This window comes from Euprymna scolopes, chromosome 14 (assembly GCF_053919585.1).
Source record: "Euprymna scolopes isolate OS-2025 chromosome 14, ASM5391958v1, whole genome shotgun sequence".
NCBI classification, from domain to species: domain Eukaryota; kingdom Metazoa; phylum Mollusca; class Cephalopoda; order Sepiida; family Sepiolidae; genus Euprymna; species Euprymna scolopes.
Window position 1 is genome coordinate 122908709 of NC_136495.1, and position 21479 is coordinate 122930187.

General features: G+C 33.8%; 1 protein-coding gene across 1 annotated transcript in view; it reads right to left on the minus strand.

Annotated features, from left to right (window-relative positions):
- The window catches only part of LOC145292796 (MAM and LDL-receptor class A domain-containing protein 1-like), a 497041-nt gene that overhangs the window by 196185 nt on the left and 279377 nt on the right, over nucleotides 1-21479 (minus strand). Inside the window, exons 77-81 of the mRNA XM_080138835.1 lie at nucleotides 20878-20958; nucleotides 13865-14008; nucleotides 8629-8903; nucleotides 6692-6779; nucleotides 3013-3422 (exon numbers count right to left, since the gene is read on the minus strand). Coding sequence (XP_079994961.1) covers nucleotides 3013-3422; nucleotides 6692-6779; nucleotides 8629-8903; nucleotides 13865-14008; nucleotides 20878-20958 — 998 coding nt within the window. The remainder of the gene's footprint in view (nucleotides 1-3012; nucleotides 3423-6691; nucleotides 6780-8628; nucleotides 8904-13864; nucleotides 14009-20877; nucleotides 20959-21479) is intronic.

A 21479-nucleotide genomic window follows, 5' to 3' on the forward strand; every position in this document is an offset into this window, starting at 1 on the left:
TGCTTGGATGGTATGTGGTACAATCAAGAAGCTCCCTTTCGGAAAAGCTGGGGTTTCTACATAAATAAATCTTATACTTAACATGTGCCTAACTGTGCTAGTAGGGAGGCGAGAAGGAAAAGCGTTATTATTGAAAAAAAAAAACATGACATAACTTCAGTAACTGTTTTCAATCAGGTACGATTCGAGTCAAGAGTAACAATCTATATAATTATAAAACTCAAATGACCTTGTAACGAGTGATGTAACCCACTTCATCCGGTTGCGCATGCGCGCATAAACATTAACCCATAACAACGTAAACAAATAAACACAAATCGCTTCTTTTGCAGATTTTGACCTGCGCACTGAAATATTAGCGTTATTATTTCGAAATTATTATTTAACATGGGAGGAGTGGGGGTGTTTTGCAACTATTCTTTATTACAACTATACTGTATATATATTTTCTTACAACTAAACAACTTTAACCCGTTGACAAACATAAGAACAATTGTTGTAAAGTCAAGACTACTACTACTACTACTACTACTACTACTACTACTACTACTACTACTACTACTACTACTACTACTCTCTATCCGTCCCTTTTCCTTCCTTCCTTTTTTTATTTTTTGTTTAAATTTCTAGATACAAAATAGTTGTATGAGAACGGTAAATTTGTTGACACATTTACTAATCTGTTTCAATATTAGTTTTATTTTATTTCATTTATTTAGGTTCTATTTTCTGCTTCAGGTTTTATTAATTATTTTTTTTTTTTTAGATTTTAAGTTTCTATAACATGGTTGAAGGATTCCAATATGGATTTTTTATTCTTATACTTCTCATCGGTAGATTCATGTGCGTTTTTGCTGTAAAATGACTTTCGTCGGCGTTCGATTCGTAGGAAAATCATGTTTAATTTTCGATTTTTGAGCGATTATTCGGAAAAATAGGTAACTTTACACGAATAGGGAGGATTTCTTTTTTCATGTTTGAGTTTGAGTGATCCGTCCGTGATTTTTCATTTTAATATACTTTCATAGAAATGATTCTGTTATGTCAAAAAAAACCAAAAAAACAAACAAAAAAAACTATTTTCTTTACGTCACAAGTGTCACGCTCATACATGAATTCCATAGCTAATATAACATACTGACTCAACGAGTCACGGATAGTCTAGTTGTTTATAATATTCAACCAAGTGAAAACGATTTGAGACACCATTTTCGAAAGGTCAAACACAAAAGATGTTGTCATCAAGGCCTACAAAAACTAAACATTGTTCAAACGTTATGTATGAATGTCTCTCCTTCTTTTCTATCTTTTTCTGTCTTTCACTCTTTTCTTTCTTTCTTTCTTTCTTTCTTTCATTCTCTCTCTTTCTTCATTGAAAGAGAGGAGTATTGAATTATAATTGTATCGTTTTTAAACAGCCGAGGCGTTGGATTCCGTCGAAAGCAGACATATAGCAGTTTAGTCTGGTCGCAATTGACGATGGACGTGGGTCGGCAATCACCTACGTTCCATATGCTCCTCTAGTGTTAAATAAAATAATATTTTTTTCTATCAAAAATGCCTTTGTTCACTATTTACATGAGCGTTATATCTGCAATAACAATATTCATTGCCGGAAAGTGGTTCCAGCCATTTATTGCCGACAATGGAAACGCTGCCCATAACGACACAAAGAAGACACAAGAAGCGACCCATGCCAGTCAGTTATGGGCGATGCCGTCTCGTCTCGATGATGTTTCTATCGTTTGATATGTCTATCGTGGTATCGTTTATTTCTTCAGAGAGCTGGTTGCCGTTCCCAGGATGTGTCTCGATCAAGTAAATCTCCCCGGGTAAATGAATATCGTGTGATAACTATACTCAAGAAAGTCTTCGCTGTCAAGTTAAGAAAGGATATTCGGATCAAGTAGAGAACGTGCCTGATTATTTTTGCTATCCCGATATGATGACACGTTTTCTTTATGTATATCAAAATCGATCCAGTAGAATACCACCCGAGTAGAATAACGACATAGTCGCATAATACTGGCTTGCAATAAATGCCTGAGCAGTCTCGGTGGCATTCCTATGTAGAGACGTCTCACCTTGTTAAAGAGTGAGAAGGTAAAACCTGGAAGGATGGACCTCCTAGAACTACACATAACTAGAAATATAACTTAGTGAACAGGGAACTAGCCATAGTAACAATGGCCTATGTTATGTTGGTTTTTGTGCTGAGTGGCGGAAACCCTAGCTGAAGCAGTCCTTAGTAGTGAAAAGATAAAAGTTTTTATTTTTATCTTCTTTTTCTATTATTTTAAAAGCTGTTGTCTTCTATTCATTTACAGTTTTAATAAGGTATGCCAACGTTTGAGCGAAAAAAAGTAAAGAAAGAAACAATTGAAATTTATTACAACACCTTTTCATTAAAATCGATCTAGATTAGAAGCCGCCTGGTATATGGAGCTAAAAGAAACAAAATACGATTATCTCAGAGACAGGAGGCGTCTATTGACCTTGATCTTGAAAGGACCAAGGTTATAGTTAGAAGGAAAACACTCAGCAGTAAGAGAGTTCCACAATCTTTCAGTTCTTGGAAAGAAGCTACTGGATAGAAATCTCTATTACAATGAGAAATCAAAACAGTGAATTAATGAAGACTAATAGACCAACGAGTCAAACGAGCTAGAACAAAGGAAGCGGGGAATAGATCAGACAATTCTGAAGAACACATGCCATAATAGTATTTATAAAAAAAAGACTGAGACTAGCAATAACAAGTCTCAGAGAGAGAGAGAGAGAGAGAGAGAGAGAGAGAGAGAGAGAGAGAGGGAGAGAGAGAGAGGTTGCAGAGAATAAGAAAGAGTGGGGCTAATTAAATTACAGATACGCTTTTGCACTTTATCAAGCACCCTGAAATATGACAGCGATTCACAAGCCCAAATATTACTTAAGTGTATCAAACGGACCGACAGACAAACTCTTGCAGTAATTTAAGGACGCATCTAGAAGGTATGCCAATGTCACACTTACGTGATAATTCTCGCTAGGTGTAATGGTGGCTTGACCTTGAAACCATTTGTAACCTTGGTTGTATTTGCGTGACCAAACTGGGTAGCCGATTTCCCCGATGTGACTGCCGTCCACCCTGTAAACGTTGAGCTCATTGATATGCGCGCCGAACATATGGTAATAGAAATGAAGGCACTGTACACTGGTAGAATTGTACTGTGGACTAATCAGCTGGGCTTTCTCGTTTGGAGATTTTGCTGTTGCATCCATGTAAACGTAATAACCATTTCTTGTGCCCGTCGTGTGATCAGCCAATGGACCTGTGAAGAACGTGGGTGTTTTCCCCTGTGCTCGTTTCCACTCGAAGTCAGCAGTTTTCATTTGGGTATACCCACAGAAGCCCGTCTCAAAATCACAGTACGTTGGGTTATCTAAGGAGAGAAAACAAATGGGGTTAATTTGATATTACACAAATGCAAAACGTCACGCAAAGTTAGTAATTATTTCCTCATGATATTTCGCATTATAAAACAATGAAAAAAAAAAACAAAACAAAACAAAACAAAAACAAACAAAAACAAGATAAAACTTTTTAATGCAGTTTTTTATTTTCAATTTTAATAAAATCACATTTATTTTTTGTAAAATATACAAAACGTTAATAAATGGGTTATTTGTGTCTGTTATTGCGTGTACGTTTTCAAAAATTATCTATCTAGCTCCAGCCTGATATTCGATTTATAATATTTTTTATTAGAAAACAGAATCCATCGATTAAATGGTATATATATATATATATATATATATATATATATATATATATATATATATATATGTATATATATATATATATATATATATATATATATATATATATATATATTATAGCTATGAAAAAGGGAAGACTGAATTTTTTAGTATCCATGATAAAAAAGAAGGACGAAGGTAAAATATTTAATCAAGGTTAAGAAAAAAATGATAGATAATCGGGTAGAGTTGGTCGACCAGGTTTCGCCCTCACTTTTCAAAAGCCAAATCGAGGGTTTTCTTTCTTCTTTTTATATTATTATAGGGAAACGAATTTAAACGTGGGGAGCGACTAAAATAAAATCAAATTATCCGGCAGGGGAGGGATAAAAAGATGAGAGGAACGACTAAAATAAATCTATACTAAACTTAATTTTAATAATACCCCCTTCTCAATCAAATGGACTATAACAAAAAAAAAGTTAAGTCTTATACTCCAGGCTCTCAGTCCACTACAGGCTCTGCATAACCGAAGCGATAACTATAATTACTTCCCCTAAAAGTAACAATATAATAAATTCTAAAAACCAACTGATCTCTTTCTGTAAACATAAGTCCAAATTTAATTATGGTAATTTTGAAATTACATAGCTATTACTTTAACCTTTCAGATATATAATTTTTCTTTAACGTTATCGTTTTTCTACATACTTTCTTATTACTTTATAACTTAATAATCCTTTATTTTAATTCTTTTGTTTGGCCAGTTTTCATCTGCAATTTCCGTTTTAGCGTTTAAACATTCCTATCTATCAAATATATCAATCTACCTATACATTCATATCCTGTATATATATTTTACTTATATTTTACTATATGCATTTACTTACATACTTACTTGCTTTATCCGGAATTTGCAGATACCTGCCGTCCTCTCCCCTTAAAAATATTTTTTTTCATTTAGTTTCTTTTAATTACTCCTGCTGATATTTTCTTAAGTAATAACCTGTATATTTCAGTTGACCTCTTTTTTCCCTATATTTTTGGCGCCGTTTAACGTCATCTTGTCTGGGTCATTTTGACATTTGCTTTTCTACTCTATATTTAATTCAATCACCATTCAAACTTTTTTCCTTATCTTCTTCGCTCACTTTTCTTAATTACACTTTGTCTCGGCAGCCGAGTTTAACGCATATCTTATTTTTCTTTTAATAATATTATTGGAATTCTTTCCCCTTTTTCTTTGTATCTATTTGTGAATTATTCCACGTATTTCGGCCTTTTGGATTATATTGGACCATCTTCCAATTACGTGAGTTCCTTGGATTTTACTTGTGCGAATGGAAATTTAACTAACTTTCTTGGATTTACATTTTTGGATTTTACCGTCATTGGATACTTTACCTTTCACCAGACTATCCATTCACGTGAAATCCCCTTTTTCTTCACCATATCCCCTCTGCTTCACTTTTTGTTATCAAGTAATATCTTTGACTTACTTGCAGTTTCATCAAATACTTTTGCATGCAAAATCCGATTCCGGATTTTGTTAATTCCTACCCTCAGATGAGAAAGAAAGTATTTCTTTGAAACTCCGCGGATTAAGGACTATCTACTTATTAAGTGTTTCCTTTTCAAATTAAATATGTTTTTAACTTTTTTGAAATTATTTTTCAACATGTTTTATTAACTATTTGCTCTTTATATATATATATATATATATATATATATATATATATATATATATATATATATATATGAAAGTGAGAATGCGTGTGTTTTTTTATTTTTTAAATTAAATTTTGAAATTAGGACTAAAATATGCATCCAAGATTGATTGGATCAAAAAGAGTGTATGTGAGGTGCTAGTAATTGAACTAAATATAGGATTCAATCACATCATAACACAGGCGACTTCCTGCGGGAATTGAGGATTTTTGTGCACTGCTGCTATAAAACTTGGACAACTCATTACCAATTCTGTGCCTTATCTTAATTTTTGAAATTATATTACAGTTATATATAATCTAATACATAGACAAATATCAATCGGATTCCTAAAATCACATAACTATAGGACTGCATCTGACAAATCGATATTTGATTCCATCTAATCAATGATTGATAGAAAGTTTCGATCTAAGTTTTTTACATTAAAAATTTCAATTGAATATAGAGATCGAATTGATATAGATCAAATTGAAAATGAAACAAGTGAAGCATTTATGCCCCCCCCCCAGTGTACAGTGAAGGAGGTATGACAAAGTTCAGCATTTGCCCTCCCTACCCCAATTAAGCCCCAAAAGTCCCCAAGGGACGTCAAATCCTGGTGAAAATGAACAAACGGTCCAGTTTTAGACCTTAACATATATAAATTTTAGTTCTGCACCATGCAAAAAAAGAAATTAATAAGTCCATTATTTGTCCCGCTATTTAGCCCTAAAAGTTCCCAAAGCCTTAACATATTTAAATTTGAGTTCAGCACCATGCAAAACTGCTAAATAGACATACACGGAAAAATTTTGGACAAATATGGTAAAATAGTCCCAAAAATAGAGTGTTTTTATTAGCCCTAAAAGAGCCCCTGGGGCACACCCAAGAGTTATCGCAAAGTATAGACAAACAAAAATATATAGAAATCAGTTAGTTACAACTTTTCAGAAAGTTTTATAAAAATCCAAGGCATCATTTTTTTTAAAATCAGCACAAAAGTCTCAATTTTAGCCATTTTAACCCAAAAGTCACCCCTAGGGGGCAACCAGAGTTTTCCCAGAAAATCCGTTCTGTTACATTTTTACTCATACCATGTTTAATGTTTGTGCAAAATTCAAGTTAATGAATATTATCGTAGTTATTGAGAAAAGTGTGGACAGACGAACGGACGAACGGAAAAGGGTAAATTTACACGTCCCCCTCCTTTTATCAGGGGACTAACAAGAATTTGTGGGCTCACCTGATTGGCATTTATTCTTTGTAAATCGAATGTCATCGATTGCAATTTGTCCATTGGTAAGAACTGATCGGCTACCTTCAAATATTACCTAGAATATAAAAAAATCGATTAGCTTTGTAAACACTTGACATAATAAATCGTCATTATCGTAGCTTGATTAAATGCAGAACTTATCAAGTATGAACAGACAGACAATGCAGGTACATATCGAAAAAGCGTAGCTGCTAGATAAGGTCTTATTGCGAAGCAAAGGCTGCTCAATTCTAATGGTATTCCCTTGAGAATAGATTTGCTCGACTCAATCATTGGGGAAGAAATCAAAGACGACTGAAATAGTTTTGCTTCTGCAATATCCTACGAATTCCTTGTTTAAAGTTATGCAAGTGTTGCGCAGTCCCTAATCGCGCTTCTGCCTACTTAAAGGAAAATCTGGGATGTTTCGATATAATGTTGGTATGTTGTTATTTCAAAGTTTTCTGTCTTTTAGATTGGTTCACTTTTGAACAGTTCCTATGTGTTTGTCTTACCACAAGGGAAAGCTTAGACACAAGGTTGATTTTTAATCTGGTAATATTCAGCTCCTAAGAAAATCCTCAGTCTAGAAAGATATTTCCTGCACTAATCGAGAACAAAAATAAACTAATCGTCGCATCAGAACAGATACTACACTTTCGGAGTAATAGTGAGTACTATTCGCTCGCGAAACACCTTTCGGAGGTCGTGATTATAGAGTCAATTCAATCTCAGTAAACCAGTCTTTGAACTGAATTTGAAGGCTATTGCTGAAAAAAGGAATAGCCATATCATGGATAGTTTTGAGTCATAATTCAATTTGATTGACTTATGATGTTGCAGCCAGAAGCTCCAATACCGAAAGGCTAATATCCTTCTCCAGAATAGTTTTGCATATAATATGAAGCATCCAAGGCTATCGCATGACCTCTGAGAGAGATATATATGCACTTTTCCGACGCACACACACACACACACACACACACACACACACACACACACACACACACACACACACACACACACACATGTATATACGCATGTCTGATTAAACACGACTGAGTTCGTCTTTTTCAAATTTTGCTGGTAATCTTTCCTATTCTAAGCGCTAGAGAATATGGCCGAACAACAACCACTGGGCGCCATAATATATAACCTACCAGCCGAAACAAGAAAGACCGCTTCGCAAATAGAAAATATTTACCAGTAAAATTGGAACAAAGACAGAATTCACTCGTGTTTAATCAGACATACATAAATCATTACTTGCTGCCAATATATATATATATATATATATATATATATATATATATATATATATTTTAAATTTTTTAAAAAATTAAAAAAAAAATGTCTCGTGATGCGGGGTTCGAATCGTTCGACTGATATTAATCGTGACACCCTGCACTGAAGATTTCCGAAAGGATGAAACACTAGTGTCTGTAGGTATTTAATTATTATAGTAAAAAATAATTATATATATATATATATATATATATATATATATATATATATATATATATATATATATATATATAGTGCTATAATGGAATAATTCCAGGAGGAAATCCGATTATGAGAGCTCAATGTGGTAAACAGAGCAATAACATAAAAATATAACACGGAAATTACATAATTGTCGATGCAATAATTTATTTCAACCTTATGGTATTTTCAAGCATCTAAGCTAGACAATTACATTTTTGATATAAAATGATATAAAAAATGTAATTGTCTAGTTTAGATGCTTGAAAATACCATAAGGTTGAAATAAATTATTGCATCGACAATTATGTAATTTCCGTGTTATATTTTATATATATATATATATATATATATATATATATATATATATATATATATATATATAAAAGTCTCGGCGTTGAAAAACTGCACATAATTCCACTGATTAGCAGTAAGCTTACCTGATAAGTGGTTTGCGGTTGAGCTGCCAAAGTAAAGGACGCTTCCCACCATGTGTCGCCCTGGTTGCCGGATTTTGTCCATCTGGTCACTTTCGTTCCATTTACTGACAGAATTACAGACAATGTCGACATATAAGAACCGTACATGTGATACCAGAAGTTTAGACATCTGTCTTGGGAGCCCTTGATCAGAGGACCTATAAGACGTCCTTTATCAAACGGGTCACGGGGTGTAGAGATATCAGTGTAGACATACCAGCCGTCATCTGCAAAAAAAAAAAGAAAAGAAATATGAAGAAATTATCTCAGAACATCTTTATATATATCAATTCCTAAACAGATCTTAATCGGTATCAACTGATGGTTACGTCAATAATACTAGGAGTAGCGTAAATTCTTAGAAGTAAACTAATGCCCTGGTTGCAAAAGATTAACTTACAAGAAAAGAAGTTGCCAACGCAGAATTAAAAGTATTTTAATATAGGTTTAAATGTTAAAATCGTCCGACTAATATATATATATATATATATATATATATATATATATATATATATATATATATATATATATATATATATATATATATACGTAAATTGAATAAAATCACAACCTACATGAATTGAAATTCACTTTTTTGGCGTTAAGCTCTTACAGCTGTTTCGTTAAAGGATGGAGAATTACCTCTCGTCCATAGAACTGTAAATCTTCCATCCAGTCACTCCTCAGAGACGCTTACAACTATTCCCAACAAGTTCTTCAATCCGTTGTGAACACGTTTATATTTATGGACGAGAGGTAATTGTCGATCCTTTCACGAAACAGCTGTAAGAGCTTAACGCAAAAAAAGTGAATTTCTATTCATGTAGGTTGTGATTTTATTCAATTTACGTATATATGCTCTGAAAACTCTTTTGAAAATTCATTGAGCTGAGATTATAATTGAGTTGGTATTATAGACAATTATATTCTAAACTTGCGACAGAAAGGAATTGTTGATAAAATAAAATAATATATATATATTTTGTTAAGTATATGTATATATATATATATATATATACATATATATATATATATATATATATATATTTATAGTGACTCTAGTTTAATTGGAATATGAACATTACCAGATTATAAAAAGAAAAGATTTGGTGAAGTATGTATATATATATATATATATATATATATATATATATATATATATATATTTATATACTAAGTATATATATATATACTAAGTATATATATACTAAGTATATATATATACTAAGAATATATATATACTAAGAATATATATATAATAAGTATGTATATATACTAAGTATATATATACTAAGTATATATATATACTTATATATATATACTAAGTGTATATATATATATATATATATATATATATATAATAAGTATATATACTAAGTAGATATGTATACTAAGTATATATATACTAAGTATATATATATACTAAGTATATATATATACTAAGTATATATATATACTTAGTATATATATACTTAGTATATATATATACTAAGTATATATATATACTAAGTATATATATATATACTAATATGTATATATATATTAAGTATATATATAACAAGTATATATATATATATACTAAGTATATATATATATATATATTTAAATAAGGGAGTAGTCACCAACAATGTGTATTTTTTAACATTATTTTATTATTCCGTGTCTTGATTTTTCATTGAGAATTATGTTTGGATCATTGTAATAATGTTTTTAAGTCATTGAAATCGTTTACGCGCGTTTCAGACGGTCTGTGATGCGTCCTCGTCAGAAATTATTTTCAAATGTGTAAAAATGACGATTTTCGTAGTTCGTTTGAAGTTTTTCCAAGGGGTGGAGGCTTGTAAGTGTTTATTATACATTGGTATGCTGAATTTTTATTGCCCAGGGAGAGTTGACCTCGCTGTAGTCGCTATCTCTTTCTGCTAATGTTTTTTTCTTTTCCTTTAGGGTGGGCTAGGGTGTGTGTATGTGTGTGTGCGTGTGTGTGTGTGTGTGCGTGTGCGCGTGTGTGTTTATGTGTGTGTGCGCGCGTGTGTGTGCGTGTGTGTGCTTGCTTTTATTGGCTTGGGAATGTGTATATTGTTTTATAGTATTTTGGGGTTATTTGCTTCCTTAGGAAGGCGGCTGTGGTCCGAGATCGTTACTAATGTGTATGTGTGGGGAGGGGGTGACTGGCTCTTCTGAAGTAAGGGTAGGGGTGCTTTCATTCTATTTTGATATTTATTTTTGGGATTCTTGGATTTTAGTATTGTGATTTTTCGTTTTAGTCTTATATTATGTTTGTTTAGAAAGAGGGGTGTATTTAAAATAGGAGATTTTTTAATGTTTCTATTTATTTGTCTCCCCATGTGGGTATGGCCAGACCCAGGATCGGTTCTTAGTGTGGGGAAGATTTTGTTCCCCAGAGGGGGCATTGGAGGGGGTGTAGGTATGGGAGAGGGATGATAGAAGGGATGATAGTCGTTTCAGTCACGAGGGGGTTCTCCTCCCCTGACTGAGGAGGGTGCGAGGTGTTGGAACAGATATTATACTATGGTTCTAGGTGTCTCCTAGTGTTGTTGGTTTCGAGGTTAAGTAGGGTTGGTATTGTTCAGTGTGTTGTATTATATAAGAGATAGGGGTGTTATGTCTGTGTGTGGTTGTATGCGTACACGTGTGTGTGTTTTAATGTGTCGGTTCTGATTTATGTGTGGGTGTGTATATGTGTATGTGTATGGGTGTGCATGCAAGTGTACCTTGCATTTCATGTTTTTGTGTGATGGTATTAGGTTCTGTTCAGTTCAGGAGTGAATCTGGTGATGAAGTTTTTTTCCTGTGTAAGTAAATAAAAATAATTGTCTGTTTGGAGGATTGGCATTATTTTGAAGCTGTTTCCACTGCATGTGTGTACGTGTTTTGAAACATAGAGGTGTCTGTTATCTGCAATTTTGATGTTGCTCTTATGTAAGGCCACTCTATTGCTGAAATTTTTGGTGGCGCCTATGTAGGATTTGTTGCATGTTGTGCATCTTAGTGCATATACTACATTTCTGGAGGTGCAATTTAGATCCTTTTTTATTTTGAATGTTTGTGCTGGGTTTTTGAATGTGTATGTGTTACCTTCTATTATTATGTCACATACTCCACATCGCGGTTTGTTGCATTTTGTAACTCCTTTCGTAGTATGTGGGACGAGTTTTGAGGAAGTTAGGATGTGTTTTAAGTTTTTGGGTTGGCGTTTGTTGTTTTAAGTATGTTGTTTAGTTTGTCGTTCTGATTGAGGAGGATAAGGTTTTTTGTTATCTGTGCGAATAGTTCTGGGTTGTTTGTGTTGTGTGTATGTGACGTATGCCAGAATTTGTTCTTTGTTGTGTTCTTTTGGGGTTCTTAGTTGGTCTATTGGAATTTTTTCAGCCAGTTCAATACCTTTCTGTATTAGTGGTAGTGGGTATCCTCTGTTCCGCAGTGTTATTTGTAGTTCATTCAGTCTAGTTGAATGGAGGTGTCTGTCTGTTACTATGGCGCAGACTCTACGTGCTAGGGAGTAGGGTATTGATTTTATACAGTTTTTAGGATGGTGGCTTTTGAAGTGGAGGTATTGTTGAGTATATATATACTTAACCAAAAATTTTCTTTTTTTTCCCGGATTATATAAAAGAAAATTTTTGGTTAAGTATATATATATATATATATATATATATATATATATATATATATATATATATATATATATATATATATATATACTTAACCAAAAATTTTCTTTTTATAATCCGGTAATGTTCATATACCAATTAAATCAGAGTCACTATTAATTGCCATAGTTAATTAATCTCAACGATTATCAATATCGATAATCGAGCATATATATTATAATTCCACAACAATGAAGACAGTCATATATCAAAATATGTTTAATTATACAACTAGCCTGGGTGACCGGCGTAGCGCGGGTGTTTGGAGATGTGTGCTAATTAAAAAAAAGTGCCAGTAGGCAGGCAGACTTGAACCCGTATCGCGAAGGAGGAAAAGAACGTGAAAAGAAAAACGTGACGTTATTTCCGTTGCGTCGATCGCCAAACCGAAAGTTGAGAAGGTTTAAATTTAGGCTAGTCAATCGGAATGCCCAATTGAGGATGAAAGAATTAATGTTTTTAGCCAATTTTTCGATATTCGTCGTCCAAAGTGTCGAGCTCCAAAACGATGCCGATCTCGTCAAAATCCGTCGCCTCTGTCGAAAGTTTTAGGCAGACATACAAACATACATTAAAACAGACAGGTAAGATTTATATAATAGATGTACCTCTTTGATGTTTATAACCATTCGTACAAGCTTCAATTGCATTCCATTTAGAGATATTCCAAAATGGCTTATCTTCAGACACAAAACATATATAAAAGCAGGTACCTTTTGTTATTTGCAAGCAGTGAAACTCACCTTCCGTCCAGCATTTATACTGTTTCGATTTGTATTTTGTGTCTGATGATTAGCTATTTTGGAATATCTTGTAACGAGATGCAGTTTAAGCTTGTCCAAATGGTTATGAAACAATTGTGATAGCAAAGAGATAATATAATAAACACATGTTGTGATGTATGAGGTTTATTGGTTGTTGTGTGATTATATATATATATATATATATATATATATATATATATATATATATATATATATATATATATATATATATATCATATCATATTTTCCAACGTCAAAGTCTAAAAACTCAATATTTAGTCCCAACTCGTGAGTACTTCCATTTTACATTTGCAGCATGTTTTTAAACAAAAATACGCAAAGAAGATTATTAAAATGAAGACACTTTTAAATAATGAGTTACAATATTGAATGCGATCTCTTGTCCTTACATTTGGAGCTTTTTATGTGTTCATGACTTAGACATTATTATTTAACCAAATCCAATATTAAATTAAGATGCCATTATCTGTGTATATGTTTATGAATCTATCTAAAACCATCCACAACAATTATATTCGGCTTTTTAAAAATATTTTAAACTAGATAGTATAACTATTCTCACTTGATATCAACTTTAAACATTATAGTCAATGTGCATAACCTTCAACAAAATGCAAAATAACTATTTGCTATTATGTTTCTTACACCTTAACGGGTAATTTTGTTATACTTTAAAGTTAAGATATGTTTAAAAAAAACGGTTCATATTGAAAGAAATGATATAAAATTAGAACTTACTGTCCCCGCGTGTATGATCGTATATCGGACCGGAAACGTTGGATCCTGTTGGCCCTTGGCTTCTTATCCAATCAAAATTATCGTTTGTGTCTTGTTTCCAGAGACACATTCCTTTTTCAAATGTACAATCATATGGAGTTGGAACTGAAAACAATGACAGATTTTAGTTTTAGTCGTAGCATAATTAGTGATGTCATAAGTTATCGCCCTTTAATGATGGCTACCTAATGTATAAAATAATTATAAATGTATATTTATATTTGTTTCTGTTAATGTGAACTGAGAGAAAATCGGGGAAAAATGAAAATAGTCACCAATTTGTTTGTCGAATTATTTTTTAATGTCTACTAAATATTATTTTATATTCTTATTCTTCAAATCCTGTATTTGATATAGCGAGTATGTAGCCGTCAGTATGAAATACACTTTCAAACAGAAAAGGTCTTACATTTTGCTTGTATTTCTGGCCTTGTGGTGGAGGATCAAGCAAAGCGCTACAAGCATCTTGTTGCGGTGGCATCCCTACAGATTTTGTACAATAGACTATTCCTGACGTCACTTCCGGTAACCAGTTTCTGCTATCGAGTAGTCTGGAGTTGAGATTCAGTTTCAGTGGGTCGTAACCTTACTTTGTCCTTCCAGTTGAGCGGAGTCCCACTCGACCAATAAACGTTTTTATTTTTTCTGTTAATATTTTTTTTTATTCCACTGTTTCCAAGCTTTCTCCTTCTTTCTTTAAACATTTAAACTACAACACATCTCATGCTTGTTTATTATAGAATAGAAAAAACAAAACGCTCTAATAATCTGCATAAAAATATCGCATGTGTATGGGAAGAATGCTCTTACAGAACTGGTGTGCCAGAAATGGTTTGCACAATTCCGCAAAGGAAACTGCGCTCTGGTCTGCCAAATATGATCGACATTGATCAAATGAAAGCCGTAATTGAACAAAATTGTCGTTTGACAACCAGACAAATCGCAGACATTCTAAACATTTTTAAATGGCGCGTTGAAAATAAATTGCAGTATTTTATAAATAGAAAAACATAATTTTTAATATTCTTTTTGCTGGAAAAAATTCCAAAGACAAAAGAATTAAATGTTAGCCGATGATATTAGCATTTGAGGGGGGGGGCAGGTGAGTTAATATTAAAAAAAAAATTATTTTGGATTATGCAATTTACCTATGTAACTAATCCTTGAGTTAAATTACCCACGCTTGGAAAACTTGCTAATGGTGGTTAAGAAATTTATCTTAATTATTGAGTTCTTTTTATTTTGACAAAAATATCACAGAGAAAAAGGGGCCTATTTTACTATTTTCTATGTATTCGATTATGCTGGTGAGATAACTCCTTTCGTGAACTCAATACTTTAGTATTTAGCCCATTATAGTTTACTTTAAAAAATAACTAATAAAAACAAATCTATTATAGCAATTCGTAAATTACCACTGCTGTACACTATTTGAAATAACTTCTTCACTTTCCCTGCCTCCCTCTCTCTTTCTCTCTCTCTAACACGTAACGGACCTCAACTAATCAGCGCATAATAATCAAATGAACAGAAACCTCTTTGTAGGTATTTCACACCTTGAAATTGCAGATAAAACAGAACAATACTGACTACTACTTTGGTATCTGAGAATCCCCTCTTTATGTGGCAATTTTATTCTGAGATGAATACAAAAATTAGAGAGGAACAAACATTCAAAACTGTGGTATTTTGTTTGCTTTCTGTTGTGTCTGCATCAATAACAACACGAACGCAGAAAGTAAACGTAAAACAAATATATTAAGACGAAAATATAATACATATTTACAAAGGTGCAGTTGTACTGCAGTTGGAAGATTGTCCGGCAGAAGGCGTGTTAAAGTCTTTCATGGAGCAACCGGCACATGCATCTTGCCTATCCGACGTTCGAACACAGCTCTCCAATCTTGCTGACTTGATACATTTATCTATATCTTGTTCATCCACGTATGCTAATTAGTGGGCGTCTCCACAACACTTTTCTTTCTCAAATAGAATAATTATCAATTGCGATAACCTTATGTGTCTTTTATTGTTGTTTCTTGAAACAGAAAAGTTGTCAATTATTGAACAAATAGTACATTTCATTTCACTTCGAAGAATGTGCCTTTCTCCACGAATGTTCTTAATCATCATAATAGATTTTCCTGTTCTTGTAAATTTTTTCCAAGAATTAAAAGCTTCTAAAACTCATCTTGCTGACGGGTTTCCTCTTATCTATAACTTAGTTTTAGAAATACTTAAATAAGTAGGCATCACCTGGCTTTTTTTTTGTTAATCACTTTTCATTTTTAAGCCTCTTACATCGAGTGGCTTAATGCCTTGTCTTGAGAACTTCTCTTAAAGAAATCTGTTTTTAATGGAATTTCAGATCTTCCGAATACTTCCTCTTGCCAACGAAAGTTAATCCTGCGTTCATTCGGATATCAAATCTAATTGTATTTAAAGGCGTATTATGAGTCAATAAGTTTAATGCCTTTTTAATTGAAATCGTACTTTAAGGCGTATTATGAGCCAAAAAGTTTAATGCCTTTTTAATTAAAATTGTATTTTAAGGCGTATTATGAGCCAAAAAGTTTAATGCCCTTCTAATTGAAATCGTACTTTAAGGCGTATTATGAGCCAAAAAGTTTAATGCCCTTCTAATTGAAATTGTACTTTAAGGCGTATTTTTAAAAATTCAATTTTCACTTCAAACAAGGCACAGTGCCACTTTGAAGCAGGGGGCTACTACCAGGGACTTAATTTGCAGGGGCATTATGAAGGGAGATGAGTACAAAGATGTTTGTTCACATTACACTTGAACTTCTGCATATCAGTAAAGTTGGGAAAGCAGAACCCCGGAAGGGAGTTCCAAAGACCTGCAGTTCTGGGGAAGAAACTATTGGAGTAAAAGGCTTTCTTGCACCTAAGGATCCCTACTGTAAAGGGATGAGATTAGTAGCTTGTCGGGTTTGTCAGGGGTAGTTACGCCGAGGAGGTACAAGTGTTTGCAGTTCGTCAGAGCAGTCACCATTAAAGTATTTGTAGAACAGGCAGAGGGATGCAACATCTAGTCGATGGGACAGAGGCTGTAGCCTAGATGACAGTTCAGGACCTATCAGGTTGGCGACTCTCTTTTGAACCCTGTCCAGGAGCGAGAGACAAACAGCAGATGCACCAGCCCAGATGTGACAACAGTACTCCATACATGGGCGAATGGTGGCCTTATAGAGGTACAGGATACTTTCAGGCGTAAGTAGTTTTCTAGCACGGTAGAGGGAGCCAACCTTCCTTGCAGCAGCCTTGGCAATGCTCTCAATGTATCTATTCCAGTTCATATTCCCTGTAAACATTAGGCCTAGGAGTTTAAAAGAAGTACTTTCAGACAATGTGTTTTTGGCCATTACTATTGGTGGTAGAGAAGGTTTCTTGTAGTTATTGAAGGAAACAAGCTTAGCCGTAGCAGCATTGAATGTGACCATCCATTTTCGTCCCCATTCCACTACGGATTGGAGATCATCCTCTAGTGTTTCTGACATTTCCTTGGATATGTGTTCATTTGTTTTCCCCTCGTATCTGTTATAGAGAGTGGTGTCATCGGCAAATATACCCATCTCCGAAACAATTTTATCAAGGAGGTAATTTATGAATATCAGGAATACTAGAGGTCTCAGGATAGACCACTGAGGTACTCCTGCATTTATGTCATATTGTTTAGATATACGACCGTCGTGGGCAACTTGGATTTTTCTCTTACTTAAGAAAGATTTAATTACATTATGAATTCTTCCAGTGATTCCATATGATCTGATTTTCCTTAAAAGACCATCGTGCCATACCCTGTCAAAAGCCTTAGATATATCAAGGGCTACCGCTCTACCCTCCCCTGTTTTGTCCAGGGAACGGTATATACGTTCAGAAACTACAGTTAAGATATATGCTGTTGAACGGGCTTGCCTGAATCCATATTGTTTGTCAGTCAGGAGTTTAGCAGCTGTTAGGGGCTGGACTAGGGCTTGATTAACTAAGGACTCAAATATTTTGGCGAAAAGCGGGAGGAGGCTAATGGGGTGATAATTTAATGGGTCAGTTCTTTCACAAGAATTCGTGAAGACTGGTACCACAGAAGCGGTTTTCCAGCAGTCGGGAAAGCAAGATTCGTTAAGGCATTTATTGTAAAGTTTGGAGAGAACTGGAGCAACCTCGGCAGAGCATTTTTTAATAGCACAGCCGGGATGAGATCTGGTCCACATGCTTTTGAGGTGTCTAGGTTTTTTATAATAGCATGTACCTGGGAAGGGGTGATTTTCAAATCGTCTAGTGTGGCGTCTGTTCCAAAAGGAAAGTCAGGGAGGGAGTGGTGTACCGGATCCAGTGTGGAGTTTGAGGCAAACCGACTGGAAGCAGATTAGCCTTGTCAGTTGTCGTGCAAGCAACCTCATGATTGTTTGATCGTGGGGGAATAGTTGACTGTCCATTATTTACTACGCTGTTGTAGATTTTCCAAAAATCCCGGGTTCCTAATTTCTGTGATCCGATGCGTTTTCTGGTGGTTTCAGAGTAATCTGTCTAAGCTGTCTCTATCACTCTCTTACAATTATTTCTAGCTTCTATATACTTCTGTTTATTTGAGCTGGACTTATATCGGTTGAATCTGCGGAAAGCATGCTGCCTTTGACAAATGGCAGCTGCACAAGCAGAATTAAACCATTGGGGAGAGTGGGGCTTACTATAGAATTTCCGTGCGGGAACATGTGCTTCAATTGCAGTTTTGAACCATTCAGTGGTCTCATTTGCGCACTGTTCCGCTGGAAGAGTAAAGATATTTTGCCATGGGGCATCTCTGATGAGTTCCCTGATGGCTTCCCAATCAGCCTTTTATTATGAGCCAATGAGTATAATGCTTTTTTAATCAAAATTGCATTTTAAAATTGTATTATGAGACAATAAGTTTAATGCATTTGTAATTGAAATCGCATAAGTCAAGGCATGGAGCCACTTGATATAACGAACTAAAGATAAAAAAGATAAATTTAAGGTAAAAAAATTATCCAATGTTAAGTGTTAGATATATTCCAACGTAAAAAACAGTAATTACTGTTTTCTAGAAACATCGCTTATGGATTGTGAGGACTAATCGACAAAACAAGGGAAGTGAGAATTACAAGACACCTGAAAGTAAAGCCAATGCCCACTTCCTTATCTTTTTGCTTTTTATGATTTCAATATTACTACTTTCTAATCGATTTTGATATTTGCTGTTCCGTCTGAACGTTGTCGGACATGTAACAATTTTTATTAAAGAAGTCGCTTCAGATATGCAAAGAGCCGAACATAATAATCAAAAAGGAGAGAAAGGCAGAATCACTTTAAGACTAACACATCCTGAAAGAGACCTCAGCATCATTCTATAGAAACTTGCTCAAGCTTAACGGAAGGAAGAGGAGTACAAGACCAAGAAAAAAGTATACTACTAAAGCTACTTTATTTATTCAGAAAATTTAAAACATAAAACATCTATTTCACAAAAGTGTGAATTGTTCCACAGTGGATGTAATATGTGCACTTTATGATGTAGTTGAACGTAGTGGATGTAATATGTGCACTTTATGATGTAGTTGAACGTAGTGGATGTAATATTTGCACTTTATGATGTAGTTGAACGTAGTGGATGTAATATGTGCACTTTATGATGTAGTTGAACGTAGTGGATGCAATATGTGCAATTTATGATGTAGTTGAACGTAGTGGATGCAATATGTGCACTTTATGATGTAGTTGAACGTAGTGGATGCAATATGTGAACTTCATTACGCAGTTGAACGTAGTGGATGCAGTATATGAACTTTGTGACGGCTGTAACAACAAAAAATCGTGTTAGATTAATTCTCCATATATCATCATAATGGTTTTCTCTAGTATTTTGACCTATTCAAATTGGTCAAAGAAAAATAAAACATTAAGGCAAAATATAAAATGTCAGACTTGATGGTTTTTTTAATTTATGAATTTGTTTAAAGAATCTAAATTTTTATTTTTAGTTTGAACAAAATTAAATAATAAAACATCATAAAAAGTAAAAGAAATTCATACAATCAAAATAAAAAAAATGTTTGTTATTAGTTGTTTGTTATTAAATATATAAATATACATTCATGAAACGCACCTTACAACGAACATGTTTTTATTTGAATTTTAATTTTTAAAAAAATTCATAAAAATTCAAAATTATTGTTTTCATTTTTCAATTAATTTTTCATTGTATTAGCTTCGTGCCGACAGCAATAATATATTTTTCATTGAAAAAAAAAAAAAAAATTGGCAAACGTTTGCGTGAACAAATATCACGAAACTTTCGTTCGGCCCTTTTCGGTGTGTTCCGTAAACAGGTGGGACGATTCCGACGAGAACACGATTCTTATAGTGCATAAGTATCCTGAACTGCTTTATGACACATAGAATATGGAATTCCTGAAACTGGAAATAATGTAACAGGTCAACTGATATTCATACCATCATTGCGCTGACCCATGCCCAACAAGTGATGTTTACCGTTCAACCAGTAATTTTAAACAACTTCTCCAATAGACGACAGTGACTCTTAAACCAGTTGACTCACTTACTATACAGACCAGTCAATTTTATGTCTCACCTTTTAATCTCCCTCCCCATGTTGGGATGATGTAACACAAAGGTAGGACAGTAGGATTTAAAGAACCAGCGTTAAAGAGGAAGAAAAAGTTGGCCTGAAAAATACCTGTATAGCATCTACGGTATTCCAGGGAACGGGGCGCCTAATGCGAATAGGAATAAATTAACCCCTTTTCAAAAAAAGAAAGTACAGTCCGAGATGGTGGAGCTCTTTGAACTGCACAAAACCAGAGATATACCTCACTGAACAAAAATCAAGTCATTTCAACAAAAGCCTAGACTCTGTTGGTTTGGTGCCGAGGCAAAACCTCGTGGTGTCAATATCCTCGACTCTGGATACTTACCGGGAGTTGGTTTCGCAGTGGTTGCAGGAATCATTGGCGTTGTTATTGTTATTGCCCGAGAAATTGCAGATCTTGGATTCACTGAAAACAAAACAAACATAATTTTTATTGGGTTAATATTATCACGTAATACACAAGATGTATATAAGTTGGTAGAAAATATTGGATGGAAATGAAAGTTATATCAGGATTTAAACACAAGATAAACGTTTATTTATGTAGATCATACCTATATTTTTTAGATGAGGATTTTAATTTGCATTATTCGGACTATTGTTCTTATCTGGATTTAATTCTAAGAATGTTTCTATTGATGTAACCTCTAACCTTATTCCGGTCTATCTTGTCGAATTTCGGAATCTTTCTGTCGAAATCGGCGTAACGCATAAAGTATTAGGTAAAATGATATTCTGACGACTGAAGTTTCAATCCCCACTACGTAACATTCTAAGAATACAATTGCAAATTACTTAAAACTTCTATTTGGTCCTAGCTGACAAAACGAGAGAATGATACCTCCAGATTAAATAAATCTGCACTGAATTTCGAACGAAAGCTTTTTTTTTTAATATATGGGGGCAGCATGTTCTCGTTTCCACAGC